This window comes from Ostrinia nubilalis, chromosome Z (genome assembly GCF_963855985.1).
Source record: "Ostrinia nubilalis chromosome Z, ilOstNubi1.1, whole genome shotgun sequence".
In the NCBI taxonomy this organism is placed as follows: Eukaryota; Metazoa; Arthropoda; class Insecta; order Lepidoptera; family Crambidae; genus Ostrinia; species Ostrinia nubilalis.
The window spans coordinates 16,773,359-16,785,570 of record NC_087119.1 but is presented as its reverse complement, the minus strand read 5'-3'; the positions used below and the strand labels follow the sequence as shown (position 1 = coordinate 16,785,570).

Sequence of the window (12,212 nt, the reverse complement as noted above, 5' to 3'; positions counted from 1 at the left end):
AGCTGAACAATTTCAGTATCGGACTGCCGATTCAAGAGGCGCTACACAAGTAGAATTTTATTAGTGCAATACTTACTGTTAAAATCTGATCCCAGGCCTGCTGGTGGTGATTATGCAAGAAGCTATTGAGGAAAGGAAAATCTCCAATTAAGTGCCAATAGTCTATTTTGCTCAAGACAAAAGACAGTATAAAAGCAACTTCAAAAACAAAAAAAAATATTTAAAAAAGTAAAATACCATAATATACTCGTATAATATCAAAAGAGGATTGCTGGCCAAACTGCCAGCAACATCCTCCACCCCCCTGGCAGAGCCAATTTAGTCAGGAGGGGGACTTGATGGAAGTTTCACCAGCTTAGTGACTGGTCGCCGCAGAATCCCATTTTTATAGCAATAAATCGCGTACACCACTCAAATTAAGCTAAATTATATTGCTTTTATTGTTATTGCTAATTAATATTCATGAAAAAACATTATACAGCCCTGTATTTTCGGATCGAATCTCTTAGGCCCAGAACAGACGGTGAAACGCAACTGCAACGAAACTGCAACTGCTAGTTACTTTTGAGTTGCATCTTTCTGCCATAGCGTCCGTTGAGAGACCACACATGACGCGACCAGTTTGAAACTTTCAGTTTCAGTTTCATTCATCAGAATCATCACAAAGTTGCAGTTTCGTTGCAGTTGCGTTTCACCGTCTGTTCTGGGCCTTACTCGTTGATCTGAAGTGAGGCAGCGCAAGAAAGCATTGCGGACAGGAGCTGCTGCTTGTCCATTGACGAGGAACAGGGCATAGGTAATAATCACGAAGACTATTAAAATAAGAAAGACGTTTATTTGAAAAATGATTTATTTTTTCCCCTCTTTTTTACATTTCATTAATACTCAAATAACTATAGTGTAGCTAATAATAAATATAAAACCGATTCGCGAAATATTGTTCGATAAGTTTACGTTTCTATTAATGTTAAACATCTAAATCGTTTAAAAAATAATTATAACTTCACCGAGATCAAACATATTTTAATGCTTATTAAAAAATACATAAATACGAGTGTAAAGCGCACATAGATACAGATCCTTTATTTTTATGAGCTATTCCGATAATATTAACGTGCTACGGTATATTGCTTTGTTTTCGTTATTATATCGCTATTAATCTCATCAGTATATCGTACCAATTAAACAAGCGCTAATCCATATTGATTTTTTTCGTGTCATAAACTTTCGATCACTTGTTTATTAATACTGATTTTCACCCACATTCTTAATCCTTTTCATAAGGCTTACTCAAAAAGGAATTCCGAAGAAAATTTGACTATCCTCATACTCAATATAGAGTTGGTCGTCGACAAGCAGTCTGAAAAATATATTGAGTAAAACTCAATATTACTTCAGATATTCCATTTGTTATTTTCATGAACGGTAAGAGAATTCACAAGTATAATTTAATTAATAGGTACTATGCAGTTATTATAAACAAATTGTATCACATACTGATTGCCGATTTCTACTCCGATATTTTTTAATGTTAGTAATCTCGTATGATATTTCAAACAATTGTTTTTCTTTGAGAGTTTAGGGTCTAAGTTTAATTACCCATTCCAAAATATTTTTTTATGTGACAAGGCAGGTATTTGACCGCAATCGCACCTGGAGTTAAGATTAAATAAATAAATATCAAAATTAAATCTGTAATCAAGTTATACTTAGTTACATTAAAATATTACAATAGGTTTATAAAGTTCTGGCGTTTGCACAAAAAGACAATCTATAAAAAACATCCAATGTTCTACTACATTTCTTTTTCATTTTCACAAATAACAATTGAGTTTGAGGAAATCAGATTTAACTTTCCTTATTTTTTTTTTCATTTCTTTATTAATTGAGTCGAGGTAGTATATCATAAGAACATGGGTGATAGTCGCTTTCGAAGAATCGTTGTTAAATTTTTATGTCACAGATCTATTTTATCTTCTACAACTACATAATTTATAGTTAAACTATTCATGTTTCTTTATTTGTATTATAATATAATATTAATAATTATTTTTTACGTTTCGTGTTGTGAGTTCGTATTATACAGGCGTTCGTCTTTAAGAATTATCGCTATAACTAATTGAACAATATTACAAATGCCGTTTTGAGCGTTTTGTCATGTGTTATATTTATAATAGGAATGTTTCATACAAAAACACCGATATCGTGCAGATTTAGTTTAGAATGTGGTATTGAGATGTCAATTTAAATATCATGATACTCATAGATACAATACAATAATATGAGTGAGCAATAAAATGACAAAATCTAGAACTACTCTTGTACTGTAGTACTCGTAGCAAAATGACTCAAATACTTGTGCAAAGTTAAGATCTTAGGTGAAGAGATTATTCATCATAATTTGTAAAACGTTTGCCATAAATATTGCTTAGGTGGTTCAACAAGAGAAAAGGATCTAGATCTATTTATTAACTACAAAATATGCTATGCCAACCCCGATACAGGTATGTTTTAAGGCGTTTTTAGACTCAATGAAGTATGTGGCTTAGTTTAATTAACAATATACAGTTTTTGAGTTACAAATGTCATGTATGGTAATAAGATATATTAACATTGCTACTTGGTGTGCCACCGGAGAGATCCGCACACATGGTGGGTGGCGTAGCGTCTCATGCATATGCCCCGCGAGGCCGCGTATGCCCCGTAGCAATCTGAATACACCTTTAAATGTCAACTAGCAATAATATATACTATAACATAATAATAAATGTCTTTTAATGTGTAACAGAAATAATCTCTAAAATATTTTAAACAACATAATATCGTTTCATATTTCTAATAACTAATGAATTTTAGAATTTTAAAATCCACGTAGATATTTTATTGTTTATCAGATAAAAGAGGTACACATAATTTTACATATAAAAAGAGATCAGTCTATTCATCGTAGTATGATACTCCAAAAATAATCATACTTTAAAGTCAGACACATAGGCGAAATGAAAAAAGAGTAGAAGCTTTCATACTACGATTTATAGATAAGTATTTTAGACAATTTATTATTTACCTTCACTAATTTTAAATTACTTACTACAATAATATTGAGCAAGAAAATAAATCCGTAATAACAAAATGTACTGGAGTAACATGAATAAGAAAATAGACAGGTTGATTACTCTTAATGAGCTAATTACCTATCATTTGCTTACAAAGTACGTCTATGAAGAGTGCGTTTGACTTAATCCAATAAATATTGAAATCTAGCGCTTTGTTAATAAGACACTGCTTGTGTGCTCTTAAATGCTAATCATTTTGAAACTTAACCGTACTAATAACTACGACTGCGTTAAAATTTACTTTTAATGAATATGGCACTTGCACTTTTTACTCTGCTGATAATAAATATGAATCCAATTGATGTTAATAAACAGTGGGCAGTATAATGACCAACTAGTTTAGTTCATCGCAGCACAAAATAGGTCTACCTATACTTATTATTTGAGTTAGTATAAGACCATTAAAATATATGTAGTTAATATATGTATATTGGATTACTTTATTACTATAATGTGACTGATTCTGAGGTTTCATTATGTCTGAATATAAGATTATCTTTAACTTATAACGCAGTAAGTGTCTAAGTTGGCATTAAACTTAAATATTTTGAAATAAATGGCGACTTAGGTACAAAGTTACAACCATTATACAAAGAATTTTTAGATCAATACATATTTGATTATTTTTGATTTCTAAAATACCTACATTGAGGTATAAAATGAAATTGTATGTGGCTACAAAGAATTAGACCCAATGTACTAAGCTTATATTCAGCCAGACCATGATAAGAAGGCTTTCTATAAAAGTCATTGTCACTGACACCGATCTGGTTATATGATTTACCTTACAACACACATAAACACACTTTGCAATATGCTATACTTATGGAACAAATGTATTAGTTTATAACACATTAATTGGATTGTAACTTTAGATATACATACATTTATAATTACATGCGATTAAGAATTTAAAATTTACAGCGAATAATAAATTATTTAAAGTCAGTTCAGGTAAAGCTTAAATAAAATAACTCTCTCCTCATAACGTAACATACTAAAGTGTGTAATTGAATAAATACGTAGATACTTTAATTTTATTTTTCTTACTTAAGTCTAACCGTTCCGTACTTAGTATCTAATCACTAAACAATTTTTAGAATTTCGTTTCGGAAAGACGAAGCTGAAGCTACGCCATGCACGATGATGCCCTATGTTAAAACCTATACATAATATAATGCGTGGCGTTTGCGGGTCGTGCGTTGTTTTTATGAGAGCGCGGAGTGGGAACGGACAGAGTCCGACCCACATGGCTCATTCGAGTCGCACGCCGCGCCGCGAATCCTTGTGAACATACCTTTATTTATATTGCCCGGTCTACCCAGCAGCAAACCTAATCTGTCTAACAATATTCTAGTGAGTAGTTTAAAATATAAATTGGGATCAAAAAAGGTGAATACACATTTACAGAGTGCCGTTATATCTGAGTGCATTTCAATATAATAAGGTACATAATAAATATTTTCTAAAATGTACATATTTTTTATCGTGTCTAAGATTTACACTCCTACTAATAAGAAGGTATAGTTCCTCATTTATCTACGAAGGTAAATGTATTTTTAATTTATACTTATATATAATCCGGCATTTATAAATACACGATTAACCTACTTATCCTTATCTGAATGCTGGTATGTAATAAAATTTAAATGTAAAACTTGCCAATATAAAGATATTTAAATATATAACAAAATCGTATCATTGTTACATAACAGTATTAAAAATTTAAAACATGTTAGAATTACTTATATATAAGACAACCATATTTCATAAATAATATTACTATATTGTATAAACAAAAACTCTAGCGTTCTGTAACATAACAATGTACAAATATATTTGGTGTTATGGAATTGTTTATTTAATAATGTATCATTATTTTGTTCTAGATTATAATCAATGTGACAATATATAACTCTAAACTGGGTTCCATAAGGTACATTATTTATTACATTAACTAGTAATGTAAATATTCTAATCTAATATTATTTATAACAAAAAACGACTTATAATATACATTTAGTATTGCATTATTGGTGTTTGTCCAAAGGGCAGTATCGTCCGAACTAGAAAAACTAGATTCAGCTTAATAGTTGTAAATCTTACGGGTACAAAAACATTATCATCATTTTGTACGTTATCACTGCCTATCATTCCAACCTTAGGGAACCCGCTATTGACTGGGGAGAAACTGGTGGTCGTAGCTGAAGACAGGAGCCCTGCTTGTCAGATATTTGAGGGTATCACTATATCGAAGTTGTAGAGGCAGGAACAAACATTTCATATTTGTCGCAACAATGAAAATGATTTCAAATGTGTGACAAAACTTTTGAAGCGCATTTCCCACTTCGACAACGATTTCCAATGCTCAATGTTATGCTACTCACTACTGGAGCGTTGGATAAGATTCTGAGCGAACGAAACAAGCTATTTATCTAATTATACTAATTTAGGAAAGCATTGCAAGGTCTACGGTGCGGCTAGTCTAGTAAAGAAATGGCGAATGTATCGAAGTTACATATTATTCAACATCATTATGTAAAATTTAATTTGTAAAGTCGTGAAAAATTTTGTACATTTATGTTTGGATTCAGGGAGCTATAGTCATGCGGTGATCTAGCGTTATCCATGCGGTGACAGCTTTGGCGATAAGCCAGGGTCACGGGAGACTATCGCAGGTATTTAGAATTTCAGGAAACACTTTTATTTCCCCAGCTTTAAGTAGGTATAGTCTGCTTATGATTTGACATTATGACATGATTTTTCGTCGTCGCAGTTTTTTCAGGTTTCCCGGCACTATCAAAAATCTGTTCCTAACATTCCTTTGACATAGCCCTTATTATTAGGTACAGGCAATATGACTGATATAAATACACATAAAAGCTACAAAGCTAGCATCATCTGCAACTACACATGCCTAAACTCAATAAAAATCCAGCACCTTTCGACCGTACATAGGGTGGCTAATATCTAATTTACATTATGTTGTTGTCCTTTGTCTTATTATTTAATTTTATCTATCTTAAACACGAATGTCTGAATTTATATTAAGTTATTTATACGAGAATATAAATGAAATGTAACAGTTAACATACCATTTTCCTATAATTAAACTAGATAACTGAAACATTATAAGATTTCAAAAAGTATTAAAGTAACATTTTAACGGTGGGATGACGTTAAAACAGTCAAGGGCGCTTTGTTGTAATACTTGGAAAATGAGGAAACCGAATCATACTACAGACAACACAATTAGAAGTACATGCTGGACCGGAATTATATTTGGGTTTAGAAATCAATGTAGCGCATGCATGCCATTGATGGATTTGAGTTAGCAATAAATTAACTCTTGTTAATTCATCCATGAAACTCGGTCATGTCATCTACTGATAAATTACTTTCTAGTGCTGTCTATCAGTAATTATTGCTATTAGATTGATACGTAAAACACTGACACGAGTATCATTGAACAATCAAGTCGATTGTATATCACAACGTTGGAAACTCAGCATGCAATACGATTAAAAGCAAAGTAATTATCCCAATACATTAATAATTTTACAAACAACAACATAAAGCTACGTACAATATTAAAATAAAAATATTCAAGGTTTAGTTTTACTACAATAAAAAAAAATTAATGATCAATCTAACAATACAGTCAGCAAAAAATAAATGAGTCACTTATAACATACACAAAAATCTAAATGAAACTAAGTAATTATCAAGCAAAAAAAATTTTGAGCATCAGTATTATTTTAATTTAATGTTCCACTCATTTTATCACAAAATAATAATTTGAAACTTTTTGTCGACGATTATTATTTTCTCTTCCGGCGAGACTTCCGTTAAAGTCAATTTTATAGGAACTTCATGAACGTACAAATAACACGTAAATCCACGAGTGTATCGAAATATTAAATTGTAAAAATAACAATTTTAGTTAATGAATCTATACTTTTCGATTTTTCCGACCTTACTATCTATCGCCATGACCAGTATATTTACAGAGGTTAGTTCACTAGGAAACGTTGGTTACCGACCCTCAGTAAATGGTGAAATTATTACTCTATGGCCTATGCTATACATAAATCCGTATTTGTAAAAAAAGTACGCCTTTTACGAGACCTACATGACAATTTTCAGTCGTTTTAGTTTCTACCTCAGACTCAAGAAAAGAGATTAAGACTTAGACTAAGACGTCCATAATTTACTCGTATCTTTCAAGTCGCAAATATTTACAAGTTTTTTTAGGTTTTTAGCGTTTAAATACGTTTACATCTAGCAATTACGGTTTATATCTACCTACATTATATTCAATTGTAAATTAGGTTCGGTGTTTCATAAGAACTACATTTTTTCCAAATGCTATCTCTCACTAAATCGACACATCGATTACTCTTGCACTATGGACTACCGATTTCTACGCGCTTTTTATTTAAGTATGTTTCAAATTATTATTTGAGCTACGATGGTGGGAAAATAAGTGGATTTTACAATACACCCTCTATTTATCCTCTTCCAGAAGAACCAGATCATCAGCCACGACGTCCGACACGTGTAGGTAAATGATCCAATACATGAGGTTAAAGCATACGAAGCACACTGGGAACACGATACGCGAGTACTTGTCGATGTCAGATGGCGTCATCCCCAGGAGCTTGCTTATATCCTGAAATCAGACAACGCAATTATATTTACAGAATGAAACTATGAACGCTTAGAGATCGCCAGCATTCCTATCAATTTAAATTGAACGTTACCGCACAGCAGTTTATAAAAAAAACATCATCGCTAGCTTTGTCGCCAAGCAGCAAAATATTAAAAAATAATTATCAATTACATTTACCTTTCCAGGATGCAGAATATGAGGAGGAGGGCCAGGATTTTCTTCTTCAGTGCCACTTCTTCCACCGTTGATCGTGTTTTCGAGAGTTCCTCCTTTCGAGTGCGCCTTTGGATCGTGCACTTTAAATCGCACCTCCTGGAAATATTATTAGAAATATTTGCAATAATCCGTTGACATTAATAAGTTAAGTCATGCAATGAAAAAATAGCAAAGGAAATTACCGAACAGCTTACCGAGGGCCTACCCGGCGGACACCGACCGAGAGTCCCCATTTTGGATAACGTGTGTGGATCTCCAACAGGAGGACAGTCAACGGGAGGCATTTTCTTTTCAGATGCAATCTTCTGGATCGCCACGAACCTTTGTTTTCTCATTTGTATCCGTTTAGCCATATAACCCACCGTTGCATATTCTGAAAAGAAGAAAACGAACTGTCTAACTTACCGTTTTAAGTGAATAAAGTTTCACGTTCGCTGAGCTTACACATTTGTAAAACTAATAATTTTCAATTCGCTTATGCAAATTTATTGTATAAACCGTCGCGTTTGCTATGCATAAAAGTAATATTTATGGAAAAGTATATTACCTAATAGACTAGCGAAGACCATCACGAAGCAGGTGCCCAGATAAACATCTATAGACTTGACGTACGAGATTTTGGGTAAGGCAGCGTTTGTGGACGACATAAGGGTAGTCATAGTCAACACAGTGGTGACGCCCAGCGCCACTCGGGCCGGGGTTGCGTTGCGGTTCAACCAGAATGACACCCAAGATATGATTACAATTAGACCAGATGGAATGTAAATTTGGATGAGATAGTATCCCATGGAACGAACGAATTGGATCTCACACGCCAACCGCGAATAATTTCCTGTAATAAGTTCAATTACATATTTATTAGTTTGTCAAAGTATATTGCAATTAATGTTTTGAATCAATATAATTTAAATCAAAATATTAGACAAAGTTAAACGATAATCTTGAAGTAGCATGTAAGATTAAAGTATTTAGTATATAATTTGATTTTATTAAACATAAAAGACAATATTGACAGTACTAGTTCACACCACTCATAGTGTTTTTGTGCAACAATACAAAAGCAGGACGTGAAAAGAATCGTGGCTGTTTTTGTCCAGTGTTCCACTTTGTGGTGAATTTTTAATTTTTGTCGTTTAACCCCCGCAAACTCAAGTACCTGTGGTAAGGGAGATCTCCATGGCTCGCTGGCGATGGCCCAGCACCTTGAACTGCGGCAGCGACACCTCGCTCGATACACCGACAGAGTTGGGGCCCTCGTTCCATTTGTATCTGATGTCCCGCATGGTGTAGCCGACTGTGCGCAGCGGACACAAAAATGAAATAACCCCAGGCCCATCGCAATGGGTTTTGAATCGAGTCTTCATTCGGTCGGGGTAAGAGCGGGGGAGTCGCGAGCTCAGTTTCGCGCGTCTCGTCGTGCGATTGTCGTGTTGTGTTTAGCATGTGTGCGAGTGTCGCGGTATCGATCGTCTGCACACGGGCTGAGGGAGACGGGGTCGGTGGCAAAGCGATGTACGGATAGTGCTGGGACAGCAGAAAATGCGACATGTTACCTGTTGTCAGAGTAACCACGGTAGCCCGCTGGCGGTGGCCCAGCACGCGAAACTGTGGTAGCTGCACCTCATTGCTCATCCCAACGCTTGATAGCCCATCTTTCCAATGGTATCGAATGTCTCTCATTGTGTACCCGACTCCGGAGACATGCCAAACACACAAAACGCTATCACTTACGCTGCGTAGCATCGCGGAGCCCTCACGAGCCGCGGCGGCGACGAGGTTGGGACTCGTGGGCACAAATTGGCGAGACTTAAACGAGCGGTACTGAATGAATCCCCAGGATTCTATTGAAAAGACGCTCGGTTTAGCTCGATATGGATGATAGAAAAATATAAATCTACTAAAATCTAACATCTAAGGTGACAGAAAAGTTAAACCTTAGTTCAGCAGCCTGATCTTGAAGTTAGATAAGATTAGAAGGTGCAAGAAGGCAGAAATAAAGATGATACCAACGCTAATTGTTAATGGATGTAAACATACTTAGTATGATGTGCAAGACATATAGTTAAAATGTGAATATAAAAAGCATGCACACGTTTCATGCAGATGCATTGATGCAGTCGATGAGGGTAAGCACAGCGGTGGTGCGAGGGTGTGTGGTGTCGGCGTGCAGTGCCGCCCGGAGCGCCCGCCGCCGAGCCCGCAGGCACCACCGTCCCCGCCTCCTTTGGCCCGCAGCTATCGCAGCGTCGATGTCTTAGTATCAGTTCTTTCGCTTGATGCTCGTGTGAACAAAGGCTTACTATTGTACAGTCTGCCTTCTGCGGGTGCTGTATGCGAGAAGGAGACATTCCAACTTATGAAAACACGAGGGAATCACAGCACGTGTCGACGAGTAACTTTTACGCTTGTGCTCACAGGGTATCCCTGAGTAGCATCTGTGATACAAGAAAGTGGTCACAACACAATATCTGTAAGCCTAGTGATAAATTGCATTGTGGTAGAGTTAAATCAATGATTGCTTTAGGTGAGCACAACACACGTATGTTTTCAAAATACAATAAATATTATTTTTCTATCATCTATACGCAATATTTTATGTCTCGCAAGGTACTTAGATTTTTTATTGACACACGTCAAAGTAATTAAAAAACAATATTTTATGCTTATTACAAAGGCAACAGACTTCAAAACACACAAAGCGTGCCCGTCATTGTTTTACTAATGTTCACATCTAAAATATATCGTTAGTCTCATTAAAAACACAACGTTGTACGCGTGAGTTAATAACTACCAATGTGAGTATTATACACTTATTAGCACGTTTGTTAAGCTCTCTTTTATCGATGCTTGGCTACAGGGGCCATAGTCAAGATACTTACAACTCTCGATTTCTATATGGCATAATTGTCGGTCCATTGGGAAGTATTGAAGGTTCATAGGGCAGGAGGCTGTGATTGTCAACCTGTAATTAAAAAATAACGTATGTCAGGATTTTTAATTTCTTTAGAATACTTTACAGCCATGTGAAAAAAACGTTGAGTTATTGTTTTGAAATACCTGATGCTCCTTGTGATAGATCCTGAGTAGTGTATACGTATGAATTCGTTGCTAGTTGTTGCTATATGAAAGTATGATTGCTTTTCATTGACGAAGAATGTGTCAGGCACCCATATGTTCTTTATAAATTCAGAACCCACTGATAAAGTTTCAACTCCAGTTCTTTTCTTATAAGCTAATCGGGGGTCCGTCCAGAACTGTCTGAAGTAAAAATCCAATGTGAAATCCTGAGGAAACAAAGAGTTTTAAGTTTAGTTTACGATATATTTTGTACAATAGTTGCCATTAAATAATTGCATGATATATGAACATCGAGATATAAATTGATAGTAAATATTGAAGTTCAGCATCGCTCTTACATAACTATCAAAATGTATTTTAGCTACTTTGTTTTTGTTTTCAATTCATAATGATACTGTTCGAATAGTTGCATAAGAGCTTTTAGACAAAGGATCCTCAGGAAAATTCTGAGTTTTCAAGAATGACTAGTATACGAACATCTAACATCTGCATGCTATTCAGACACGACTTCATCCTACACAATGTCTTATGCACTGCGATAGAGTTGGTATAGGATACGGTTAAATACGAAGTCAGGTTATTTGTAATAGGAGACACCTTACAACATGATATAGACACTGCACTACACCAATTGAGCAGTAAGCTTGAAACAATTATTAAAGTAAACAAATAAATTGAATGTGCAGAGTGTGTGTGATATGAAGCCTACAGAACACAAGTGAGGTCTAATAATGAATAAGTAGGTAGGTGCTCTAAGTGGAGTTGAGGGCAAGGTGAGTGTGGGTGGTGGCGCAGGCGGGCACCCACGGCTCGATAAAGGCAGTCCTCTCGGTTAATTGAAGCCAACAAGCCGGCGCGGTATACAAGTTGCCACGAAAAGTTCGGACCGCGTTTGTAGAACAAATTAACGTTCGTTAATGAGCTCGAATCGCGGGTTTGTGACTTGAAAATAAGGCAACCTCCCCTCCCTGGGCCATGGGTCACGTCTCACTGTGACCTTCCCAACCTTGATTTGGTTTCCACTTTGGGGTCCTTCACCCAAATACACGCCTACCAAGCTCACAGTTGGTTACTTTGGAAAACCGAACGTTGACCTCGATCCGCTATTGTATTTCACAAATATTCTATCA

At 35.3% G+C, this 12,212-nt stretch overlaps 1 protein-coding gene across 3 annotated transcripts in view; it reads right to left on the bottom strand.

Moving 5' to 3' along the window:
• Window positions 1-6,373: 6,373 nt before the first annotated feature.
• LOC135086508 (gamma-aminobutyric acid receptor subunit beta) overlaps window positions 6,374-12,212 on the bottom strand; it is a 31,428-nt gene continuing 25,589 nt past the window's right edge. For 2 of the 3 annotated variants that reach the window (XM_063981232.1, XM_063981233.1), the window contains exons 4-10: window positions 11,062-11,288; window positions 10,884-10,966; window positions 9,161-9,298; window positions 8,552-8,836; window positions 8,199-8,377; window positions 7,966-8,100; window positions 6,374-7,788 (exon numbers count right to left, since the gene is read on the bottom strand). In XM_063981232.1, coding sequence (XP_063837302.1) covers window positions 7,624-7,788; window positions 7,966-8,100; window positions 8,199-8,377; window positions 8,552-8,836; window positions 9,161-9,298; window positions 10,884-10,966; window positions 11,062-11,288 — 1,212 coding nt within the window. In that variant the 3' untranslated portion in view covers window positions 6,374-7,623. Of the gene's footprint in view, window positions 7,789-7,965; window positions 8,101-8,186; window positions 8,378-8,551; window positions 8,837-9,160; window positions 9,299-10,883; window positions 10,967-11,061; window positions 11,289-12,212 lie in introns of all 3 variants that reach the window. The other variant, XM_063981234.1, reaches the window with a different exon arrangement.